This window comes from Conger conger, chromosome 5 (assembly GCF_963514075.1).
Source record: "Conger conger chromosome 5, fConCon1.1, whole genome shotgun sequence".
Classification (NCBI taxonomy): Eukaryota; Metazoa; Chordata; class Actinopteri; order Anguilliformes; family Congridae; genus Conger; species Conger conger.
The window spans coordinates 21,347,945-21,375,030 of NC_083764.1; the positions used below are offsets into that span (position 1 = coordinate 21,347,945).

At 39.7% G+C, this 27,086-nt stretch overlaps 1 protein-coding gene across 2 annotated transcripts in view; it reads left to right on the plus strand.

The window, feature by feature from the left end:
- The first annotated feature begins 213 nt into the window (after window positions 1-213).
- LOC133129660 (regulator of G-protein signaling 6-like) overlaps window positions 214-27,086 on the plus strand; it is a 63,782-nt gene continuing 36,909 nt past the window's right edge. For both annotated transcript variants that reach the window (XR_009708836.1, XM_061243893.1), the window contains exons 1-2: window positions 214-300; window positions 5,175-5,275. Coding sequence is in view for 1 of the 2 variants with exons in the window: in XM_061243893.1 (XP_061099877.1) it covers window positions 5,192-5,275 (84 nt within the window). In the remaining variant the exon portion in view is untranslated. The remainder of the gene's footprint in view (window positions 301-5,174; window positions 5,276-27,086) is intronic.

The following is a 27,086-nucleotide window of genomic DNA, read 5'->3' on the forward strand; positions in this document are numbered from 1 at the left end:
TCTCACACACAAACAAGGGTCTTCCCACTGTACCTGACCACTCCAGAGCTCCCATCACCCACGCTGGGCTGCTGAGGCACATATGACGGAGAGTTACTGCAGCCCGGAGCCTCTCTTTCTCCTCTCTCTCTCTCTCTCTCTCTCTCTCTCCCTCTCGCTCTCTCTCTTCCACAGAGTGCTGCGATCTCTCTTTCTGCCACATCCTTTCCTCCAGCGAGTAATGAGATGAACCTGTCTTTTGCTTGTTGCTAGGGGACGTCAAATAAAGAAGACTGGACCAGCTGTTATTTTGTCGCTAAGGTAATGAACGAATCGATAAGCAGTTGTGGGATGTTTTTAAGAAAAAGCAGAATTGCAAATGTGGGCTGGGTACAGGGGAGTAATATTACGTTCTAATATTAAGCTTTCTGCTGTTGCATGTTGCCAAAGAGGGCTTTGAAGAGATGGGGTTTCTCATCTGTTAGCTTAAATGGTCTTTGGGACACCAAGAAGTAATGCTGCCACTAGGTTGCTGTGAAGAGATTGTATGGAGAAGAGATAACAGGGTGTTGGTTTAAATTAGGTTTTTACGGTAACTGATGAAGAGCCGGACCTCAAAGCTTTGCAGAGCGTGACTCTCTGTTTTGATACCTGCATGGTCCAGTGAATCACTTGAATCAACTGCTGCTGTTCTCCTGAATGCCAGCACGTTGCTGCTCAAAGGTGGAGAACACCACGCAGCGCAGCTCAGAGGTGCGTGTTCCTGCCCTGTCAGGTTTATCTCTGTGTTAGTGCTTGGAGAAGGCAGTGGAGGAGTTGCGGTGATGCTCTCATAGTTGTTGGGGAGACTTGATAAGGGCACGTGGGGTGAACTCAGAGACCTCTGGTAAACCCATAATGCAGGTTTTAACGGTACATGGGTGAATTGTGAACCCATGTTCCTGTGCTCATCTGTGAAGATGTTCTGTGATTGCACTGGGATGCAGACATTGTTAGGCGCAGCAGAGGATGGTCTAAAATGGACATCCAGCCAACGGTATGGCCCGCCCCACTGACAAACCCTCCTGTTTGAGTGGCCCAGAGACCCTTAAACTTCACCAGCATCTGTCAGTGGCAAACCCCTTATCCAGTCCAGCCTGCTGTGCTGAAACCCTCTGTTTTTTTATTTAACTCTAGATTGTTCAGAAGCTTTGGTTGGGGGGTTTGCATAATAAGTCAAACATGTTTTGCTGAGTATTCTCATTCTTGGAGAGGTCGCAGTCATAGCATTATGAAACGCAAATGTGTAATTGATTGCTTAGTCGGCTTCTTACACAAAGCTCTGTCTGGTTCTACTCCCTGGTAGATTAACTGTATTACACATTATTTCAGTTTATGGACCGTGAGACACTTTCATTTGGGAGGAATGGAACTTGTTGAACAGTTTAGTATGTCGATGTACAGTGTCAGCAAACAGATCCCGAGACATGCAAGTTAGGCCACCTGGGTGGGCATTAACAGGGTGTTGCTGTAAAAGAGCAAATGTGCTCAGTCAACCTACCCTGTATAAATAAAGGTTATTAAATTATAAATAAATATACTTTTTTTATGTGTTCATATCCAAACACAATTTCCTTAGACATGGCCGGGTGATTTGCCAAACAGTAAAACTGTGCATCAGATAAGTTTAAATTATGATATTTTGAAACTGCTCCAGCAGAGGGGGCAATGAATTCACACTCATGAAATGAATTTGTCTTATGCCATATTCTTGATTGGGATAAATTAATATCTACTCTTTTCTGTGTTTCATCCATGGTATATTTAATATCTCCATTTATTTTATTTTTTGAAGATAAATCCTTGTCATAATGGGGAGACAGGACTATATTGGTGCTCATAGCGCTAGCCTCTGTTATTGCTCTGAAGTAGTCTGCTTCAGGACATTGCTGTCTACTTATCCTGTCATTTGCATTGACAACCCCCATTTAGGTCGTTATGGGAAGTCTACATCCATCAACCAAAATTATCATTGGAGACTCGTGGGTTTCCGATTTCAAACCTGCAGCTGAAGAACAAGAAACATTAAGTGCAACAGGAAGTTACTTGAGTACAGGAAGTACTGTATATGAAAAAGCATACCGATACAATCCTTATGCTATTGTGTTCTAAGCTATTGAATTATTCTACATCTTTACAAACTGGTTATTTTATGTTAAGTATTTTACATTAGATCATACCTTGACCTTTGTATCTTAGGAAGGGAACATTTATTGCATAATAACAAATAAAAGAATTCTGGAAAAACTAGTATAGAATTCTGCGAATCAGAGTTTTGGAATGGCCCTCAAGCCCATTGAGGTGTTGTAGTGGGACTTTAAGAGAACTGTGCATAAACAAAATGCCCTCAAACATCAATGAGCTGAAGCAATTTCTAAGGAAAAGTGGGCAAGAGTTTCTCTGACATGATGCAATATACTGATAATACAGATTCAGAAAACAATTACTTCAGGTTATTGCTGCTAAAGAGGGTTCTCCAAGCTACTGAATAAATAATGACTAAGCAAAATCTGTTATCTGTTATTTGTTACATTAAGTTAGATTTAGGACCTGGTGAAGACTAGTTGAGTGTCTGTTATGTTGTATGTGAAACCAAATAATTGAAAGATTGTGTACTTTCACATCACTGAATGCATCACAGCAGGTGAATGCAATTTATTTTTATTTTTGTAACTCAGTAGTGGTCTTGAACTATGTTCCTCTTCACAAGTGCATTAAATATTCTCTCCTTGAAAAGACTTGCTTTTCTTGTTTGGGTATTTCTGGATGAAAGTAGGATGAAAATAGAGGTGAAAATGAGGGAGCTTCTTCAAGTGACACACCACTTAATATATGCCAAGCTATTAAAGAAAAATATTGCATGGAAGAGTAACCCTCTTCTCTCTTAGAGATGAATCTGTTAGCAGGGCTATGCTGGCAATTTTCAAAAGGATGATTATGGACATAGATTATGGATTATGTGACAATGAAAGAAAGTGTATGCATAATGGATATCCTCTATCATATCATATAATATTGTACCACTATATAATGTCATTATTTTGACTTGTAGGGCATAATATACAGTGGGCTCCAGAACTGTTGGCACCCTTGATATATATGCGCAAAATATGCTGTAAACTAAAGCAAAATACAGTTATCGACAGAAGCTTTATTTTACAACATGCATAAAGTAGTGCAGTTTATTAATGATTCAATGGAATCAACCATAGTCTTACGTTTACATTACATTACATTATTGGCATTTGGCAGACGCTCTTATCCAGAGCGATGTACAGTTGATTAGACTAAGCAGGAGACAATCTTTTTCAAATAAAATAAATAAATAAATAATTTCCACAATTATTGGCACCCCTGGTTTAATACTTTGTGCAAACACCCCTGCAAAGATGACAGCCATCAGTATTTTCCTATATGTTTGGAGGGATTGTTGACCATTCCTCCATGCAGAACTTTTCAGAATCATTGATATCCTTCGGATACCTTCCTCTTCAGTTCAGACCACATGTTTTTCATGGGATTTCATGACCAAGACTCAGCTCAGGTTTTCTGGCAGGATTTCCTGGTACTTGAATTGTTGAATTCAGTGTGCCTTTGATCTTAAATTGTGCCCCTGGACCACTAGCAGCAAAACATCTCCAAAACATCAATGACCCACTGCCATATTTGATGATGTGTATGGCCAAAACCTTCAATTTTGGTCTCATCTGACAATACCACTCTCTTCTAATCATAATTCCAATGAGGTTTGTTGCAAACTCAAAATGCTTGATTTTGTTTATTGTTCTCAGTAAGGGCTATCTTTCTGCCCCCCTTCCAAAGAGTTTGCTGGGGCTTTTTCTAGACTTGGTGACTCCAAGACACAACCCATCTCTTTTAACTGTGATCCTTGGGTTACTTATGGTCCCTCACCATCTTCCTTGAATTAACAATTCTCTGGCTTTTCCCATGCTGATGGATGAAAACGGAATTTTGCATGCTTGTTACCTCATTTTTATTTATTCCATTTGAAGTGATGAAATGACACTATATAGTTCCTTTAGTGAACTAAATTAAAGTAAAATTGTATTGCCAATTTTACTTTGTTTTATTTTATTGGAGTGTCAATAATTTTGGTACCTGTGATTTTCCAGAAGAAATGAGATTACCAAATAAAAAACATTGAAGTATGAGAGTGTATTGAAATAATTGTGCAATAGTCCTCAGATAAAATGTAATGATTGTGAATCAGGACAATTCAGAAATAGCCAGGAAACACCGAGTCACTAGCTTGAGAATTACAAATCTGAACTGTAACATCATTATGATGTTAGGATGATTACTATATTATTTGCCTTGTTGATGCCTTTATACCCAGAATGATTTCCCTGTCCACCTGCCTTAATAAAGCATACTTCATGGCCAAGGCATTGATTGTTAATGTTTTGGCAGGGGTCAATTCTTCAGACAATTGATCTGAACCATGAAATTAATCTGAAACTCCCAAACAGTGAGAGACCATCCCTTATTATGCATGTTTTAATTGCTTCGTGGTGGTCCTGGTGAGATTTTACGCTTGCACATTCTGATTTGTGTGTAGCGACATGCAACATGTAAGACTAGACGGTGTTGACTGAGGAGTCTCTGGTGAGTTGGTAGTGTTGGTTTTGTGGGAACTATATCTAGCCCTTTTTGATTGTAATAAGAATGGTTCTCTTTTTCATTGGTTATTGATGACATTATTGAAAAATTATTTAATGTTTGTGCTATGGCTCTTGAATGATGCTGTTGGCCAATAAAAGGGCTCGTCATTGGCATCTGAGTTCAGGGTTGTGTGAGAGGGTTTTGAAACAGCTGAAAGCTGGTTGACCAGTTCAGACCAGCTCCCAGCTTAACAAGGTTTGACCAGCTGAAGTACTATTTTGAAAAATCTGGTAGCTAGTTAATCAGCTTATACCCATCTAGACCAGCTTCATGACCAGCTTGGCCATGCTGGTTGACTAGCTTATATCCATCTAGACCAAGCTGGTCAAGCTGGCATAGCTGAATTTTACAGCAGGGCTCAGAACATTCCAGACAGTATGAAGAAACCTGGCATTTCGTTTACGCACTCGTAGACCTGACCTGCCATTGGTTGCCATGAGATGATTTGAGTAATCCTCCCTGTGTGTCTCCAGCCCTGGAGGAAACAGGCATGGCCCAGGGATCCAGGGAGCAGGCCGGCGTGGGAACTGCTGACCCTGAGGAGGACTCTCCCAACTTGATCGTCTACAGGAAGGTAAGGCTCCCTCCATGAGTCACTTTCTATGTGTATGTGGATGTTGTCCAAAGCAACCTGATGCTAAGTCTGAGGACAGAGGTCAGATTTTGAACGGATATTGATACGCTGTAGGGATGTTCCCAAATCTGAACTTTGTACAGAACAGAAAGTTCCTCTGCCATGGAGAAAAAAACAGTTTTACAAGCTTACAAGATTACTTTACAACAGTTCTTAAAATGCTACATTTGTCATGCCCACTATAGCAGTGTTATTATGATGTGACCACTAAAGGTGCTGTCTTGTATGACAACAGGTTATTCATTGTTGCCATTTTGAAGTTGCATTTGTGACGCTGATTATTTTCTGCCTGTGCAGGGGCAGGGTTGACATTTGTTGTGTTATGATTATGGGTTTATTATGGCACAAATATGCAAGTGAATGCATGTAAAACCCAGATTTGGAAATATCCTGTGTTCAAAAAATGCAATATTCCATTGACTAGCGTGGCCATTGACTTGTTATCATTGTATTATTAACCATCTTGTAGTTAGCTAGCTTGTGCTATTTAGCTAATTGTTTTGCTACATGAATAATCCAATTATTTTGAATTGTGTCTAACATTAGCAACTACATTTGCAGTTGCATTACCTGCTAGGATATTTTCTCCTTTTGTAGGTGTCAAGAGCTCATTTGCCAGGGAGCCATAAAGTACGGCTCCCTGGCAAACAATTTCGCTCAACAGGAAAGTAATTGTTAGCTCAATTGTTAGCCATCTACTGTACTTTTGTATAACATTATTGTATTCTGTTGTTATACTTCATTATTATATTGGGTGATTGTAGAACAATTACTTAAATGCTTTAATATCCCACAATGGGGGGGGGGTCAATGACAAAAAAACAAAAACTGGATTGTCTGGCAAGTCCCACCCCTCCTTTCGGATCGGCACCACTTCCGGTTCAAAACACACCCATTTCTGGTTCATCCAAATACAAATACTGGCCTCTCTGAACACCCCTGTCGCAATATCACACACTAGTGTGTGCATGTGTGCGTTAGAGCTGAGTATTAGATGCAGTGAGAATGAGCTGCATGCATTGTATTGTGTATTCTGTGGTTGCTCTGGGATCGCCCCCACAACCTTATTGCAGAGATGGACTGATAATAAAGACTTCTGAGTCACTCAAAACCTTTGAAGTCTGCTGTGGTTGTAATGGTAATTATTGCCCTCTCCCATTTCAGTACTCGTCCTTTCATTTTCATGGCTCTAGATTATTATTATTTTTTGTCTTTTTTTTGTCTTTTTTCTCATTTGCTCTTTTCAGCTATCTACTGGACAATAGCCACTGTGCAGTGCTCTGGGATGCTATTGTTATCAACATGAATATGATGAGAAAAATTGTATTGTTTGGATAATTAAGGCTTTGTGATCTGTCCTGAGAGTTTATAGTGTTATCAATGATCATATCGCCATTTTCTATTTCCACATTTTTCTCTGAGAAATGTTGTATTGTTTAATAAAATTAGATTTTAGAATATTATTTTTTATTAACATTGCTTGCCCTTTAGGTACCTTTGAGCTGAGCAAAGCCATTACATTAAAACAATGATTTCTTTCAAAACGGAAGAGGCCTCAAACATTTGTTTCTTTTATTGAAATAAATACATTCCCAAGAAATTCTGACAAGTTATCAGCAGGGTGGATGCTCACATCATTGTTTTTATAGTTAGCATTCAGCAGTGTGGATGCTCACATCATTGTTTTTATAGTTAGCATTTAGCAGTGTGGATGCTCACATCATTATTTTTATAGTTGTCTTAATAGCTTAGCTATAGTTCTTGATGTGGATGGGTCTTTAGTGTGCTGGGAGGTGCAAAGAGCAGTTGGTGGTGGTGACTTCCAGGTTGGTCAGCTGTACCAGACTCACGCACATGGTGAGATTAAAGAGCTCGTTAGTACTGGATGACAGCTGCTCCCAGCCACTGGAGAACCCCTGTCTGATCCTCCATATTCCCCTCACAGCTGTTTCGAAAAACTGCGCTGTTTGAACAGAGGCAACCCCTGTTTGAACCGTAAAGAAGCCCCTTATCATAGTTTTAGCTACGCTTGGCTTCATGTTTTTGTTCTTGTGAACAAAACAAAATAACATTGCTTTTGTTTCTGTGAGGTAGCAAGTCACGGTGTAATAGCCGGAGGAGACTTATTGAACAGATCCGACTGGAAGGGCACCAGGGTTGTTACAGATTACTGAAAACTGCTAGAATGTTCTGAAGACTACTGAGGACTGACAGTTTGAAGAAAAAATTGACCATAAATCCTTCAAACTTACAAACAGTAAATCTTGTTTTGTGCTTTTATTATTCCATTCATTCATATTTTATTTTATTTTAATAAACCAATTGAATATTATAATTATTCATATGATATGAAAATGCAACAGGATTAAAAATGGAAATGGGTGATTCATTCTGGTAATCCTGATGAATTAATGCTTAAGTGAAATTAAATATAAATTCCATAAAACACGTAAACAAAATTTGTTATGAATAGGTTAACAAGTCATAGCTTAGACCTTCGCTTCTATGGCTGACCTCTCTTTACATTACATTTACAGTTATTGCTTTATTTGAAGATTTGGCGCATGGTGTAGCATACTTCGGAAAGAGTGCATCTTCAAAGCTGAACCGATTTCTTTGGTGAGGCTCACGAGTCGGTCCTGGCCATAGACCGTATAAAAATGGTTCTGACTGCCCAGACACCTCCTTCAGTGTTTGTGCAACACACTGGAGTCAGAAGTCATAAGATCCACAAGCTGTTCCAGTCCAATTCCAGATCATGTTCAGCTGCTTAATGTCAAATCATGTTTTTTTTGTCTGTTCCATCGTACGTGGAACTCGAGACAGAACGACAACAGTAATATCTTCACAGACTTTAGTCTTTCCCGACCCTGACATTCCACTGCTTACACCACCTACTGTTTCTTTTCATTCCAGTCCTATGTGGTGCATACATATTGTATGTAGCCTATGTTTAGATGTTGGTTTGCCACATTAGTTTGGCACATCTCTTTGTTTCTCCACCAGGACAATCAGCTTTTCTTTGTCTATTTTTGAATATAATACATAATGAACGATGATGGAGAGTTCAAGTTCAAGTTTATTCCTGCAAACATCATGGCATAGAAGTGGCATGCCATGTGGCTGATGCGCTTCATTTGATAATGAGTTTTCTTTTTTTGGCCACATAACAAGTTTGTTTGAGGCTTGTGACAGCTGCTCTGTGCAATGACAGGTAAAACATATAGGTTATTGCTGCCACCCTCCAGTGGGATTCCAGACAGCAACATCTCTACTATGATTTGGCCAATGCGTTCTTTCAGCGTAAGGGACTTTCCTTCCCTCAGTGAAGCCTGGAAGGCAGCAGGTTGTAGAACTAGTAAACTAATTGTGATGGGTTTAGCTCAGTAACATAGATACAGATACAGTTAATAAAATACATTAAGCTGTCTGTAAGTAATATGTACACATAATCTGCAGTTAGCGGAGCTTTAAATAGGCGACATTCCAAGCTTATATGGTATTTTTATATGGTACCTTATATGGTACCTTATATGGTCATTTCGTGAACGCTCTTTAGATGTATGATTACTTGGTATTTATTAACATACGCATGTGGATATGAAAAGCTGTGTCTGTGTGTCTATAAATTTGTTGGAATTTGTTAGTTTGACACACAAAAATATAGATAGATGAAGCCCAATATATGCAAAATGCAGACTATAAACATCACAAATATGAATTCACTTATTAAACATTTTATTGCTACCCTTAGAATTCTTAAAGTAACATCTGGAACTGGAATGTTCGACTGTACACCGCAGCTCAGTTTGAGACCTGGCCTGAGCGCATTTCCTCCGGAGGCTGAGGAGAGAAAAAAATAAGGCTGAATCTAGTTATGGGCAGCCAGGCATTATAGGCGTCCGTGCAGCCATGTCAGACGAGGAGCAATCGCACAGGGGTTTGGGCGAACGCCGGTAATGGAGTTAAAAAGGCATTACCTGCGTAGATGGAGACACTTGGGGAGCGGCATCATAAATATTAAACGTCCTCTGATCGCGGGTGGCTTTCAGAGCTGGGAGAGGGTCTGCGCGCGGATGCCGCGTGCGCCGCGACTCACACCGTTTCTGCAAGGAAGCGCCGATAAGGCACGTTCGCAGCTAGGAATGAAACCGTGCGTTGACAGCCTGTCAGAGTCCGTGGCTGATCAGCAGTCAGGGACCTTGGTAGCGGAAATGTTTTTATGCTGTAGGTGCATTGCTTTGTTGAAAGAAACCTCTGCCTAAATCCCTGGAAGGCCTTTATGGAATGTTTATCAGGTTTCAGGAGAAAGTGTTCCCGCAGTATCGATTATATAGCCTCTGAGGCTGTGTGCGCCCGATAAATTAGCGTTAGCCTTGAAACGCTGTGCTTTTAAGTGGCGGTAATTGTGTTTGTGTGGCCAGGGCGTGGCGGGTGCATGCTTGGAACATTAGAAACGTGTGTCATTGAAGCAGCTTTCTGGCAGCAAGGACTGCTTTCCAGTGTTAAATTCAAATGTTAAAATGATACAAATACTACATTCTATACCGATGCTCTGGCAAATTATGAATTCCTTCAACATTTTTCATCCAGAAGAAATTGTCTGAAAATAAATGTGTCCTATTTGATTAAAGTCTGATTTTGGCATCTGTCGTATATGTTATTTAAAATTGGGTGTCTTGTATACTATACTGTACACCTTTTGAGATAATAACTCATATCCAATTTCCAATTTCCACTAAAAAACAGGAACATGTTGCAAATTGTTTGGCTTTGAGTTGGGCTGGCACATCATAGCACATTAAAACTAAACTAATTTCTTCATAAGTTCTTTATTTACCTTTGGCAATTTTTCAGTGTTTCTTCGTGAAGATCATTAAAAATATGAGTGTTGAAATCACAGCCAACAATGGCTGTGCTTTCAAAATTGTAATTTCGGCCCATTTTTGAAGTCATTAATGTCATACATTTTTCACTGTCAAATCATGACCTGTGATCCACGTGCCAGGATGGAACCTCCTAACCTAGGCTACAAATGAGCTGTTTCGAATCTCGGTTGGTCTCACTGGTTACGTGTGTGCGTGAGTCTCAGCAGAAGTGACTTAGGATTTAAACATATCTTTAGTAGCTCTCCTCTGCACACCCTACTGTGTGAAAAAAGTGAGCAGATATAGGTTTTTTATGTGCCGCATAATATAACCTAGTGTGACAATCATGTAATAGTCAATATACACACATGGTATGAAGGCAGAGAACAGAAGAGGTAGCTGAGGAGAGCTCCATAGTGATGTAAGCAGGTGGAGCTGAGCACGCTCAGTTGGGGAGGGTGGTGAATATTAATAGCCGTGTGCCTGTGGTGTGCAGCCCTGGAGCCAGGCAAGGTGGTGGGTGGGGGAAGTGCCAGATGGCCAGATATGTGCAACATGTTTGGGAGTCACACGGGGATGGTACTGGGTGCTAGCCAGAGCAAATCATATTGCTCTGTGTCACTTCGCAGTGAGAGGGCTTGATGACAGAGAAAGAGGGGAATCCTCCAATCACACTCAGGGTAAATAATGATTTAATAATAATTTGTTATTTTCGCTGATGCTCTTATCCAAATTGACTTACAGTTCATGAGACTAAGGCCTTCCTCAAGGGCCCAACAGCTGTAAGGATCTGCAACAAACAGTACGATTGGCACTTGTTTTTTTGTTTTTTTTTGCACTTGTGTCCAATAAGAGCCGCAGTTTCACTCAGTATGACAGCTACAGTTTCACTCTAGACCAATCAGGTTGTAATTTCACTTTTGGCCAATAGGAAGACAACAGTTGAATTGTCAGTCAATAGGAAAATCTCAGTTTTACTTCCAGCCAATGGGACTGCCACGGTTGAACTCTGAGCCAGGAAGATGGCTACTATTTTACTCCAGGTCGAGAACACAGCTGCAGTTTCAGTCTTTGCCCATAAAACCTCTGTGATTTCTCTTCTGACCAATACGATAGATAGATAGATAGATAGATAGATAGATAGATAGATAGATAGATAGATAGATAGATAGATAGATAGATAGATAGATAGATAGATAGATAGATAGATAGATAGATAGATAGATAGATAGATAGATAGATAGATAGATAGATAGATAGATCATTACATTTAAATAGCACTTTTCTAGACACTCAAAGCACGTAAATGACAGCTATAGTTTCACTCTGGGCCAATAGGTTTGATTGAAACAAAAACTTCAAGCACAAGGCAAATGGCAGGTATGCTAACAATCACTCTTCTTATTTGACAGTGTTTGACAGCGTATGCTATCTTCCTATAACAAGAGGAATGACCTTATTACAGAACAGTGCCTAGTTGATCCAAGAAGTATTACTTTACAAAATCAGCAATATACAGTATCATCTTTGTTTAGTCACTAATTGTATAAACATGTTTTTTTTTCTGTACTTGAAGAAATAGCTTGCCAAGAGTAAAACTAACAAAAAACTGTAGGTTCATTGAACTGCTGGAGGGGGGAAACATGTTGTTATAGTTTCGATCATAGCATAACAGTTACACAGATTTTGATTAGCCAAAGCAGGTCAATGCTAGGAAAACTATTAAAAAAATACAAATGTTAGAGGTTAGACTGGGATGTGCAGGAGCGATATAAGGATCTATCTGTGCTGAAGGAGGTCACATGACTGGGTCACTTAGGGAGAGTATTGACCCATGGGACTATTTCTTACTGCTTTACTGCTTTGTCTGCAATAAGTGGTTCTTTAAGGTTTCTAGATGAATGACTGCTTGCCAGCCCTTTTTATTAACGTTATGTTGCTAAAGCTTTAACTCTTTTACTGGTGCTTAAATGGTAACAATAAATCATGAATATGAACATATTTTAGGATGATGTAAAAATGAGACAGATTTCTTTATCAGAGCGTTTAGTCAGACAGTGATTTTTTATTCCTGTTTCTAGCATTGTGGAACCCTGAGCCTGATGACACACATTTACGTAGATCACAGCACCTCCTCCACAATCTGGTATAGTGCCAAAAAGGTCAAAAAAATATAAAAAAATAAAAACCTTTAAGCAAATATGAACTCTTTCTAGAATTTCCCCTTTTCTTGCTCATATCTACTGGCTTCAGGGAAAAGTGAGTCTCTTTAAAGCGGGCACATTTGGGTGATGTTCATTTCTCCAAATTCTGTTTTTAGGTTTTCTCACCTCATAGTGAGCGCTTGCTACCAAACCCTGAAGCCAAACCCCAATTTGTCTGAATAGGTGCTGTCAGATAGCTCTAGGTTTTCCCACTCACATCTTTGTGTTGCATTACAAATATTCACCAGTTTTCTATGTATTAATGCTATCTTTCTCACTGAGAATAGAGTATTATAAAAATCAGTGATGTGTGGTAGCACTAAATGGGATATATCTGTTATGTGTATATTAATTATTTATATTCTCTAACTGTCTGCCAGCAGTTGTGGATGTGGATTACTGATAGTGCCATCGTTTCCTTCTCTTTAGCCTTCCATGTTCCTGAAAGCATCATTCGTCCATTATCATACATAACGACAGAATGCAGAAAAGAGGATTTATAACTATGGCTCTGTTGTGAGCAAATATGCAATCAAGCATTTGGGTATACGATCTGTTTATTTTTGATTTGGTGAGAGGGATAAATTCTTGCTTAACCTTGATGTAGTAAACATTTTACCTAGAAAGAGAACTCAGGCTTTTGGTTGACAGAAACAAGCTGTAGGTGTAGTGGCATGTTACATCAGGCAGAACAGATTGCAGTCTTGGACAGCATAGTGTCTGTAGGTGTTTCAGCAATTAAGTGCTTAATTTAAGTACTTGAGTCACTGAAAAGTCCACACACCTTTTTCAGAAGGCCAAAACTTGGCTGATGATTAAATGGAAACTGCAAAAAAAAGCTAGCTTTCCTGGAATTGAGTTTGACACCCCTTACGTGCTGAAAATCTATCCTGTTTTGAAAACAAACGCACTGACTTATCTCAAACCAAGCTGTGTCTACTCTGTTTGGAACATAAGAGAGGAACTCTGTTTAGAGGTGTGACCAATGTGAATCACAAGGCATAATGTTGTCAGGGAAATAAACCAAACATGTTTTCCTATTTGAAACAAATCCCACATGTTGGCAATATGAAACTGAACTATTCCCCCTTTTGATTGGTTTACATGATTTTGTTATGTAGGCTTTTTGCACAGTGCTGCACTGTCATCTGTGTTCAAATAGAACTCTAGTAATGAGGAATCACTGCTGATAACATGCTGTTTATATGATGGTGGAGAGCCACATGAGTTGAACGATTTCCAGCTGTGTGAATGAACAGAAGCTGTAGGAAAATATTGTGCCAGTGGACCTTTAATCTCACACTGGGTGTTTCATTTAGAATCTTTATCATGTGGTGTCATTTGTAAAAAGGTGCTCATTATTGCTGCCATGTGTGTAACCGTGTTAAGTTTTTGCACATTTGTAAAAACAAATAGTAAAAAAAAAAAAAAAAAAAGGTTTACACAATATATCTTTTTTTGCATTGCATTAATGCATTACGCAGATACTCTTATTCAGAGCAGTTGATTAGACTAAGGAGACAATCCTCCCCTGGAGCAATGCAGGATTATGAGCTCCTGGGCCCAACGGCTGTGCGGGTCTTATTGTGGCTACACTGGGGATCGAACCACCGACCATGCGTGTCCCAGTCATGGGACCAGTCCCAGTCATTAAGTATCACCCTTTTTCTTAACACAAGCTTGAAAATAACGTTTGGAGACCCTGAAAGGACATATGGAAACTAAATGATATTGTGGGTCTTATGATGTGTAAAATACTATATTTTGCTTGCAAAAATATAATGTGCTGGTGTTACAGATGCACAGCAGGTTGCAATGGGTTGCATGCTTCAGAGAAGCTCCCTTAGTTAGCCGTTGTGGGTAGGAGTCTTCATACCTATGTTTTTCTCTCAACTTTGTATTTTCAAATATAGACAGTTCGAGCTTCAATTTTAATAGTTCTTGGTTCACAGTTGATGGTTCAACAGCCAATATACAGCTGACAAAATGCAGCTAAATGCTTAGTAGTGACTGACAAATATAGTTTAAAACATCATTCAAATGGACAAATTGTACAAGTTAATTGGAATGTTTTTGCAACGTATTGATGGGATTTTCATTGCTGAATAATGAGCTAAAAAGTAAAATGCCTGTTTTTCAGTTAGATCATTGAGGCTGAACAGATGTCCTCTTTTTCTCAGTCATCTATTTTTTTAAACTAAAATATCTGTCCAGGCGCAATTTCATTTCTAAAAAGGTTTCACTCATTCCATAGACTGCATAACAAACAAATTATTAAAAGCCTATTATTATGTTCACAATGCCCCCTCCCCCCTCATGTGCTCTTTTTATGAAATCCAATGTATGGCCACACTAGCTAATTGAGGATTGATACTGTTATGAAGTGTGTAGCATTGGTTTTACAGTATGAAATCAAAGAAAATCTAAGATCCATTAAAAAACGGCAAAGCTAGGAGAACACTACACTGTCTGTGGTACAAGTGGTTTTACAGTGACAAACTGCTTGTATCCTTCTTATAGTGCAATTATCCCCAAGTGGGTCAATGTAGAAAAACAAGAAAAAGATAAATGTTGTAGTTTAGGCAGGGAAATGCAAGAGACAGAAACATACATGATACAGGGGAGCAGCAATGACGCAAATCGATTACATGACTGTTTCGGCCGGGGAGGGGATTGACCCATGGGGCCAGTTTTCACAGTTGCATTGCTTTGTCATACATATTTTAGATTTCTGAAATTCAAGATTAATGATGACATTCTGACTCTGTTATTCCAGCAATCCTCCCAATGATGATTGAATAATAATAACAACAAATATACAAATATTTTGATTAATACTGAAATAATGTTTGTTTTTGTTTTCTTTTTGTCTTGCATTTAGGAATAACATGAAAGTTATAAAATGATTATTACAGTGCAGACAGAAACCGATATGTAGATACAAATATTATATATGCTGCCAAGGGATGCTACTGTATAGCTACAGTCTGTGTGAACAAGGGCTGACATAATAGTACTAATTAATGACAAAATTGCATTTGCTGAATTCCTCAAAAGAATTGATCTGCCCTAATGCTAACATCAGCCTGCTTCCTATCAAGGTATCAGCACAGATCTAAAAAAAATATGCAAGCCGCAAGTTTTCGATAATCTAACAAGCAGTAGTCAGTAGTAGTAGTAGTAGTAGTTTTCCCACATACATTGAAATCGTCCAAATTAAGGAATCAGGCTAAACGATAAGTTGCTTTTGGAAGACAGCCGTATATGGTAAATGGTTGCCAATTATATAGCACCTTTATCCAAAGCTCTGTACAATTGATGCTTCTCAATCGCCCATTCATACACACTCACACACCAATGGCAATTGGCTGCCATGCAAGGCACCGACCAGCTCGTCAGGAGCATTAGGTGTCTTGCTCAGGGACACTTCGACACAGCCCGGGCGGGGGATCGAACCGGCAACCCTCCAACTGCCAGACGACTGCTCTTACTGCCTGAGCCAGGTCGCCCACACAATATATATGCTTGTGAAAATGTTTGCTTTTACCAGGATGTCTCAGTAGATGAAGCCACTGCGGTTGTTTACAGAGCAATGGAGAGCAGTCAGCCCCTTGCAGGGTTGTCTGAGTTCTCCTGACTGTTATCCGCCCTGCAGCCTTGATTGACAGCCTTCCCCCGCTGCCTGACAGCACCAAATCTAGAATGGATTAAATTCCTTTCAAACGGAGACATCACAGCAGATTCTGCCTGTTACTATCCTGCTTAAGAGTCCACAAGAGGCAGTGAGCCTTTCAGCTGGAATACCAGGGCATGGAATAAAGATGCCCAAGTCCAAGTTCAAGAAACAACATCTGTGTAGGCGGCAGTGGAGCATAATTACATTACACTTATTTAGTTAACGGTTTTATCCAACACAACTTGCAGTTGATTAGACTAAGTGGGGGGGGGGGAGAGGGCAATCTCCTCAGAGCAATAGAGCCTTGCTCAAGGCCTCAAGGGCCCAACACTTTTGCAGATCTTATTGTGGCTACCACCAACCAATCTTCCAGGTCCAAGTCCTTAGCCACTCCCTATACCAGAAGGTCAGCGATTAGGAACTGCCCTTGTAATTGTGAAGTTTCAGGTTTGATTCCCTGGTGAGGCACAACCATTCTAACCTTGAGGAAAGAACTTAACCTGAATGGCTTCAGTAGATATTCAGTCTTGTAAATGGCTTGTATGCAAAATAATGTAAGCTGCATAATTTGCTTTGGACAGTTCTGACAACTGCAGATTGACATCTACATGCATTTCTTTCCTAAGGAATGTCTCCATAGGATCTCCGTACTGATCCCATAAAGACAGACAGATCATGATGCTTATTTTTGCCCACATTAGTGTCATGTGATTGTTTGCCATCCTCCATTTTGGTTTTCACGCCAGCCGTTTCAGAGTAAAGATCTAAGCTACACCTTAGGACTTGTCTTGAACAGTTCAACTTCAGTTGGTCAATAGACAGCTGAGGGGTGGCATTGCTAAGATTATTTGTCAGTTATTGACATATCTATCTACCTCAGATGCTCTTTTGAGAAGTGCTTTGGTGTTTGCCAGCACTAATAGTAAGAGAAGTATGAAATATCCTCTTTACTGCTGGTGGAAGGTTATCTTTAATTGTAAAAAAAGGTTTATTAATATCTCATTGAAAATGAAAAATGGTACCACCATGATCTTTAGACTTGACCCACAATTTGGTTTATGCAAGCCATTTAATTTCCATTGAACCTCAAAATAGCTTCCCTTCCATTAAAAAATAATCTGTTTTGTTTGAGCTCAATCACTCTCCCACAGAGAATTTTAAAATCTGTATTTGGTGTGAGCACAGTCACTTTAGACTCCTCTCTCTGACCTCCTCAGAGATTTCCCTTGATACTGCCTGCCAGAATGCAAGGCCTGGTGGCGTGGCTATGTAACTCCCTTCTCTTTTCTGCTTTTCTCTATAGGGTTTAGATCTTCTGCATACCTGTCTCTGTAGTGAGCTACACATTGCCCTGAGCCCTTCTTTTCTTGTTCCACACAGGCTGTTATGCAGATAATGAGCTTTGAAGGCTCACGGTACCTGTGTTGGGGTAATGTAATGTTAGTTGCCCATTGTATACAATACAAATGAAGGATTTTTTCAGAAATAAGAAAATGGCCCGAAGAGAAAAGATCATCTCAGCGGGCTAAAATAACATAGTTAGAATATGCATATCGACAAGATTTCAAAACAAAATCAGATAAGTAACTGTGACTATATTGTATGAAATCTTTCTCTTATACTATCTGCAATCATACAGACCCTTGGTTACAATTCCAGGTTATTATTCAACCCCCTACACTGCTACTTCAGTGCTGATTTCCATGTTTCAAAGGAAATCTTCACTGTCCATGGATTCACCAGGAAAAAATCTTTAAAATTTCAAAGCAGGAAGAGTGAAAATAGGGGTGTGCTGTTAGGGGACTACTAATTCCACATTCACCATTTAGCCATGGGGGACTTCAAAAGGCTGGCAAATAAGAAAAGGAGTAAAAAGATGGTGAGTAAATTGGGGTGAGAGAGAGAGAGAGAGAGAGAGAGAGAGAGAGAGAGGGTGTGTGTCTGTGTGTCCGTGTGTGTGTGTCTCAATGGTGGTGGCCTAGCAAACTTCATGCTGGCACCTCTCAAACTATACCAGAATAAAGTGGAAGCCAGAGTAACTTTTGGTAAAGGTTGATCCAACAGGATGCTCTGCCTATCAAACAATTCAGCGTTTTAATTTATAATTGATATCTTTGATAATAATTAATGCATTAAATCAAATACATTTATTTCACATTTTGGATAAATGAAGGGTTTTAATATTTGATACGTTTATGTTTGGTATTCACTGTGGCGAACATTGAACAAGGGTGTTCATTAAAATTGCTGGATTTGGATTTTAACCAAATTTCACCTTAAATTCACTTCCCTGACAATGGATTACTTTTTCATGTCAGAAACAGACAGGCTTGTAGAAATATTCCTTGAATTTCTAGCTTGGTGCTGTGTCGTATTAAAAACATTACTGTTGATGTATTCTAAACTGAACCATTTCATGATTAGGGTGACTGTTATAACATTAAAATATGCCTTCAGCAAGAATCGCTTTTGTACTTGTTGGCAGTAACAGCCAAACAAATCATGAATTATCAGCGTGTCAAAGATAAGTCTTTTTTGATTGTCTACTGCTCCACAGGCAGTTAGCACCCCTGTTAAACTGATCCAGAGCCACTACCATGAGAGAGAGGGAGAAAGCAGAAAGGCTCTGAGGAGAGAATCTATCCCTTGATCAACAGGATCTGACTTCTTCAGAAACCTCTCCCCACCTACCCCACAGGGGTCAGGGAGCCAATCGTAAAGCCGCACTCAGTGTCACATGACCTCCACACTTAGCAGCAGATGGAACAACAACAAACTACTTTTGAGCTCTTTCAATCTGCTAAATTCCTGGGCACTTTCAATTCAAGTCTCTTCCAAAATCTCAGATGGTCATGCTCTTTGTGTGAGCTGATCTCACCTGTACTTGCACAGTGTGTGAAAGCCTTAAAGCTACCGTGTGCTTTGTGGCCTCTCCAGTACACGATAGGCTCATAGAATAAGGAATAGATTATAGGCTGACCATTCAAAACTGAGAGTGGAACAGTGATGGTGTGCAGGTTCAGGTTTCCTATCCTGAGCGTTTGCGGTAGAGTGGAGTAGAGAGGCAATGTTCACCTGTCCGAGAATCCATTTTGAGAGTCATCTCTCCATTAATGGGGCGATAGGGAAGGCAGCCAGGGAAGCTCAAGCTAGGTTTTGAAACAGCTGGTAGCTGGTCATTTCAAGATGGTCATAGCTGGATTTTAAAACAGGGTTTGTTTGGATTCAAATACTTGCGCCCTTTTGATCTTGCCTGGTACATTTAAGCCTGAACGGAGGGGGTTTAGACTGTTGGGTAAATTTGAATTGTTCCAAAACACCAGGCGATGCTGAAAATGATTTTGATACAAAACAAATACTAGTATCTGAACTCAGGCCTGATCCAGGCTACATGACACTGCTGCTGACATGTACAGTAAAAATGATGAACTGGTTTTGGCTCTATTTCAGTAATCCTGTGTCTAGCAGCCATGGAGTGTTTTTTTAACATGACTGTTATGGTTGTGGAAGTTGGTTTTAATTTGGATTTGAAGAAATTCCAGATCCAGTAAAATCTGTGAGGTTCCATAGGTCTCAGTTCACCTGAATGTTTGTGTGCATAAGAAATCAAATACCCCTCCTGAAATTTCATCCAGGCTTTTGAATGGTTGTTCATTGAAAGGAAACACACTGAAACATTCTGGCTCTGCACCTCTCCTGATAGATATCATTTGTGAGTGTGAATCGGGCCTGAGATGGGTCTCCCTGTGCCTCTGGCTTTGCGAGGTTGAATATGATGCTTTGAGTTTGGGAAAAGTGCTTCACAAATAAAATGTATTATTATTATTATTATTATTATTATTATTATTATTGATGAGTCACTGTGTGGAGGAGAGGTCTCCATGGGGTGGGTTGAGTAGATCACCAGCATGACAGTGTGGAGATGATCTGTTCCCAGGCATGAGGAAGGATGCCATCTTCTCCAAGCTATCACTGACATCAGTGAATCATAGATATTGACGTTCATCAATCTTTCCTTGTGAGGAGCTCTCCTCGTTCCTGACTAATAATAATTGAATGATGAATCCTATTGTATATGTACAGTTTTGTGTCCTCTGAAATATAAGCCTTGCAAAATGGTGCTTCATGCCTTAGACAGCTACCATGACTAGGCTATAAAAACCTGGATAAGGGTTGCTAGGTGGCTCGTCTTGTTAAGGCACTGTTTTACTGAATGCATTTCCCTGAATTCAGACCACACAAGTGACCAGCCCTGCAGGTCAATGCAGAATAAATACAGAATTTACTGTATCATCACCCAGTCGGAAATATTTGAGTCAGCTGGGATAACATTATCACATTGCGCATCAGCTACCCCTACTTATTGATCGAGCACCCACAGGTCCGCCTGTCCATGCATGTGGCTTTCCTCCAACGCTTGTCGGTGCAAGTCTGACATCATCACACATTTCTCCTGAGGTTTGTGCCAGTGTGCACTGATTAAAATGTGACTGCGCATTCCAAATTGGGAAGAAAAATGGGGGAAAGCATAAAAACAAATCCTTGAAAATATTCTTGAACTAAATTCGCACTCTTCAACTGAGGAGACATTGATGTCAGCAGCTGGCACATCTCAGTTCACTTCAATTCAATTTATTTTTGTATTGTGCTTTTCACAGAAGACTGTCATAAAGACGCTTTACAGAGTAACACAAGAAGAAAATTAAACATACTCTAGCCCTAAGCTAATATGAGGTAATAATAGCATATGCGGTAAATGACTCCCTTAGGGGAGAAAAACCCTCGAACAGTAGCGGGAAAAACTTGAATTGATTGGACGTAGTTTAGAAAGGCACACACATGTGTATACTATTCTCACTGCATGTCAAGACAAAAATCAAGTCATGAAGTCCAAGGAACTCTCTGTAGAATTATGGTGAGACATAGATCATGGTATAAAACCTTTTTTAAAGCTTTGAGTGGCCTCAATAATTGTGTAATGGAAGAAGTTTGGAACCAGCAGGACTCTTCCTAGAGTCCGGCCAAACAGAATAACCGGACAAGAAGGGCCTTGCTCCGGGAGGTGATCGGAATCTTACAGAGATTCGGAAGTCCTCTGCAGAGATGGTAGAACCTGCCGGAAGGATGGCCATCTCAGCAGCATTCCATCAATCAGGCCTTTATGGTAGAGTGGCTGGACAGAAGGAAACCACTCTTGAGTAAAAGGCATATGACTGCCTGCTTGAACAGCATTTAAATTACTCTGGGAGCATGAGGAGATTCTCTGGTCTGATGAGATAAAAATTTAACTCTTTGGGCAGAACTCCAAGCACTATATCTGGCCAACACCAGGCACTGCTTATCACCTGGCTAATACCATCCCTACAGTGAAGCATTGTGGTAGCAGCATCATGCTATAGGAGTGCTTCTCAGTGGCAGGGACAGGGAGACTGGTCAGAATTGAGGGAAGAATGAATGCAGCCAAAAGCAGAGAGGTCCTTGTGTACGAAACCTCAGACTCGGGTGACAGTTCACCTTTCAGCACAACAATGACCCCAAGCATACAGCCAAAACAATGCTGGAGTGGCTTCGGGACAGGTCCCTGCCTGTCCTTGAGTGGCCAAACCAAAGCCCAGACTGAAACCCCATAGAACATTGGTGGAGACATCTGAAGATGGCGGTTCATAGACGCTTCCCATCAAATCTGACGGAGCTTGAGAGGATCTGCCAGAAAGAATGGGATAAGCAGCCAAAATCCAGGTGTGCAAAGCTTGTTACCCAACCTGGCTTGTTGTGACTTGTTGCAGACTTACCCAAGAAGACTCAAAGCTGTAATTGCTACCAAAGGGGCTTCTACAAAGTACTGAATTAAGGGTCTGAATACTTATATCAATGACAGATTTCAGTTTTTGATTTTTTATAAATTTTCAAAAATATCTAAAAACTTGTTTTTACTTTCTTATTATGGGTTATCGAATGTAGATTGATGCGCAAAATTTAAAATTCAATCTACAACACAATAAAGTGTGCAAAAAGGGATTGGGTCTGAATACTTTCACTGTATATACAGTCAGTGATATAGAAGAACCATCCTATGAATCACAAGTTGGTGGGGATGGGATTATTAATGATTGCAGATGGAAGTGGCATAATTTATTAATTATACTTGATGCTTTATTTTACTACATAGCCTATATTTTGTACCTCTGCATACAGTACTTGGCATCTGTATCATCCAGTCATATACTCTAAGTGCTGGGAGGAGTGACTCTGAAGTGTGTTGTGTCTGTAGATATTATATTACGGGATCAATGCCTGTGTTTACAGTGATGTGCTTTCCTGTCCATTACTGCCTTTTCAATAGATGCATCAACAGAGAACCTGATACACCAAAAACCTCTAATTCAATCAATGCTGCAACTATCCTAGATGTAGAGGGCTTTCCTCTGTCATTTTGGTCATCCAAGTTGTGCAGATTCCACCTGTGTGTTCTTCGTGATTTACTATTACTCTACATGCTTCACTTTGCTCCTAAATTACTGTTATCAGGTTATCACCTGATATCATCATCGATTATACTTTGACAGGTATTCTGGATGCTATGTGTCTTTCACCTGTCTTAAAGACACATATATGGATTTGCAAAATGCAGAGAAGACGAGGTCCCCCCATCCTTGTTTTGCCACCCACATGTTACAAAATAAGGAACTGTTGTCACTAAAGCAATGGCATCTTAAAATAGGTCATACTTAGGACTTTTTAAACAGTATATCCTTTTACCATAGTGATTGAAAATTGCACTATTAAAACGGAATGCGTGCGAAAAGGTGAGACTTAAGGGGTTAACCTAATTTGCTTCTGTGAAATGGACATTGGGGCCAGGAGCGTTGTTGGCACGCTTCATTACTTACATGCCATTGTTTCAGGACAGCACTTCCATTTGCCTTATGCAACCTTAATTTGGCTGATGTGCCTAACCCAAGTGACTTACAATGAAAGAGAAAATAAGTGCATCCACCAGAGTTATGCAAGCAACAGTGGCAGCCCTGGCAAATAACATTTCCATACTAGCAAGTGTAAGCGCTATGTTAATGAAGCATTAATGTAGTTTAACTTATGCCGACCTAGAACCATAAAGCACATTTGCAAATATTTGTAAACTTCCTATAGACGAATATACTACAGTTGTATGCAAAAATGTGGGCCTTTTCCAATTAATCCTCCGATTATGTTTGGGCTCAATTTGACCCCATTCAGTGTTTGACATCTCTTAAAAAACAGTTAACCTTTTTTTCATCCTGATACTGTATGATATTTTTTTTCTATTTTGGTGGGATTCAATAGTAAACATGTAATAAACATTAATTCATTCATTCATGCTACAAATTAGACCAAATCCAAACGAATTTAACTTGAACACATGTTCTTATGCTTTTAACAGCTGTGATGTTTTACATTAACTACTAATCTTTCTAAAATGTTGCAATGTTTAAGGGAGATAAAGTCACTGCCTACAGTAGCCAAAAAATATCCAAAATTTCAAGTAGTTTATTTATTATTTGTTTTTAGGCCTTAAGAGATGTTCTGCTGAGCCAAAGAACTTCAGATGTCTTTCAATTGTTAGTAATGGTAGCCCCCTGAAAGTGCTCAAAAATGATCAAATACGAAAGAATGTTTCCTAAATGATTGATGCAGCGTATTTTGAACATTGCATGTAATTGCCACAGTTCCTTCTCAGATCCCCAGTCAAAGTTGATCTCATTAAACGGACTACAGGAGCATGCTGTGCCACCTCCATAGCATACTTTGGTATTTTCAAGTTCTCACCCCGTTTGGCTTCCTGAAATAGTGGAGGTACGGTGTACCTAACCATCTGCTTTTTTCACCACGACGATGCTAAATTCGGCAGTACCAATTAAACCTTCTGCCCCTGGCATTTAAACACCTGCTCTTTCACAGTTTCATCTTCGTCATTCTGTTTGGTGGTGCTCGGAGATCGGGACACCCCACGCAGACACCAGGAAGTGTGAGGAAAACAAACTGCGTCTCCCGTGTCAGGAAACACACCAATTTACTTTGAAGTATCAGTAAGGAGCTCACAGGAAGTGCACAATTGTCTCAGAACCGAAATAAGACTTCCAAAATTCTCCTTGAGAATGAGAGCAGTGTGGCAGTGTTGTTTTTTTGTTTTTGTTTGTTTTGCTTATGGGAACCCGAAGAGGACCTTGAAAGAAGGATTCAATGACAGCCCCTGCGGTGCTAAATGGAATTTCTAAATTATTCACGTTAGTCTTGCTGACCCATGTCATCGTCTTGACCTTCACAAGTCTTCTCCTGGTGCTTAGTTGGGGGTAACCACTAATAATTCACTGTAATATTCTGTAATTAGCACTGAGGTCTGGTGTGGTGGGGAAGGGAAATGTAGGTATTAATATATGCATCTACAGCGCAAAGGACCGACCTATAATAGGAAGGAGAAGGGGGCGCAACATGAATAATTAAAGTGCAACTTGATGGACTAACTGTAATTGCGAAGGCGCTGCATCCACAGAGTTGACTCAGGGGCAGCTTTGATGTTCATTAGGAATGATATTCGATAGGGTGGTGTATGTAATGCCGTGCCCATTACCAGCTGCCTGTGTGGGCTTCTAGGTGGTGTACAATACATTATGTATGTATGAGAAACACAGAAATGGAACACAAATAAGAGATTGATAACTAAGGTGTGAATGGATGGGTTGGTGTGTGCGTGTGTGTGTGTACGTGCCTGTGTATGCTGGTATGTGCGTGTGTATGCATGTGTGAGTGTGTGCAGGAGAGTATGCATATCTATATCTGTATATACATACTGTATTATTGTACATGCAAGCTAAATTGCATTGAATTGCAGAGGGACAGAATGAACTCCATCCATGTTGATTGAACACTCAGCGCTTTAGATCGGCCTAGAATTACTTCAGCGTGTGAAGAATAAGATTAATCTTGTTGAATGTCAATAACTACCATTTGAACAAAATTGAAAATTGAAAAAATGAATGAGGGATGACTAAAATGTGTTTACAAATACATTTCTTCAGAGGGTATTACTTCAAACTGTATCAAATTAAAATACAATACCTGCAGGCTGAATTTGGTTTTGTGATCCCTACATCCTCATTGCAGCATTTGCTGTAGCTATGACTACGAGTGCTTAGTCCTGTAGGACCACAGGTTGGTGATCAGTCCTTTTCTGATCACCAACCCGTAGTCCTCTCTCTCTTCTCTGTGATAGACTGACTCCACTTAAAGTGAGGTGCTGTGCGTTATTTGTTTCTTTCCAACATAGAGACTGGGTTTCCAGTCTCTCTCAGCATGGCAGCTCTGTTCAGATCCAAAACATTTTTGAGACTGACAGAGGCTATTTGCACAGCTTTTTATTTTCAGAGTCTCCCATCCTTGTGACTATTTGTTCTGTTCACAAGTGTTAGCTGAGCACCGTTTGTAACAGTAACTGTTAATGATACCTGTCATGTCCCTTGTCTACTAATTCCTTGATGGTCAGTGATACTGTCGCAGTCTGCTATTGCAGGCAGGCCCGTCTAAGCTGAGATGCGTTTCTCGACACTTCACTGTTTTCTTTTTCCTTTGCGTCTGTTGGAATAATATGCCCTTGCCTTCACAGCAGTGCCAGAGACTGGAGAATCCCACCTCTCCACCTCAAAGTGGTGTGTCACCTGATGTGTAAACTGTTAGGTCCATGAGGCCTGTGGGGAAATGGAGATTAGCAGGATGACATGGGGCGTGGCTCATAGCAGGTTGTTGCACTGTAATAGTACTGAGAGTAAATTGCAGGACCAGAGTACCAGTCACATGGATAAACATGAGTGCACATTTGAGAGGCTGACAAAATTCACATTAATGTCCCCAGTTAATAAAGAATACAAAAATGAAGTACAAATACCAAAATTGTGTTCATTTTCAATGTTTGGTTGATCAAAAGAAGAAACACTCCCTGAAGAGAAGCATATATAGTTTCAAAAATAAATAGATGCACAATCTGTGCAATGTAAAAAATAAATGGTTCCAAAAGGAACTAATTCCATTGAAGAACCCTACCTCATGGGCTCATGGGCTCTTTGTCAGGCAAAATGATTCTTTGTCTGGCAGCTTTTCCACTTCACACCTATGATAGACAGTTCCATAAACAACTAAAATCCTCTATAGAGACAAAACAAAGAGCCATTTTTTCTGAGAGTATAACAGCAAATTTAAAATTCAGCTTTTGGTAATATTTGTCTAAGAATGACATTTTGAAAACATAAACTTTTGTCCATAACAATTGAAACCAAACTACAATTTCAAGGCTAAGATAAATAAAAAAATGTAATCTGAATATGGAAGGGTGTGAAAGTACAAATAAATTTAAGAAATAAAAGCATAAAAAACATCACTGGCTTAATCCCTGCGGTTATTTATCACCCAAGACATTCTTTATATGTAGATATAGTTATACACTGACGAAATAAACAATGCAATTGAAAGTAAAAAAAAAAGAAAAATTAAATACAGGTCTTCAACAAAACAGTAAAAAATGTCTAATATAATGTGACTTAATTATAAATGTGACCACTGAGAGAGCACAGATAACTGAAGTATGTATTCATTTACAGCAGATCGCTAGTGTGGAAACTTTCTGATTTCTGCAGATTAGATTATGGCATTAGACAGAAAACCTGCAATTGTTTAGGAAAAACTTAAAACTTATTCAAGGTCAGGATGAATGATTAATTCTGGTCAGATCCTATGGGATAGTTCCCCATTATAAACACAATAATGAATCATCTGTGAGTGACATTACTACACAAGGACATCTTCTATGTAAATGTGAGTTTATCTTCATAGCCGATCCTTCCACCAAAATATCAGTGCCTGTTTTGGCAGATACTGAATTTATTTTGTTTGTGGTGACAGTGAACCCACAGAGATGTACAGGTAGTGACAGGCATGAAAAATCCCCCTGACATTGCCTCAGAAGTGCTGAAAAA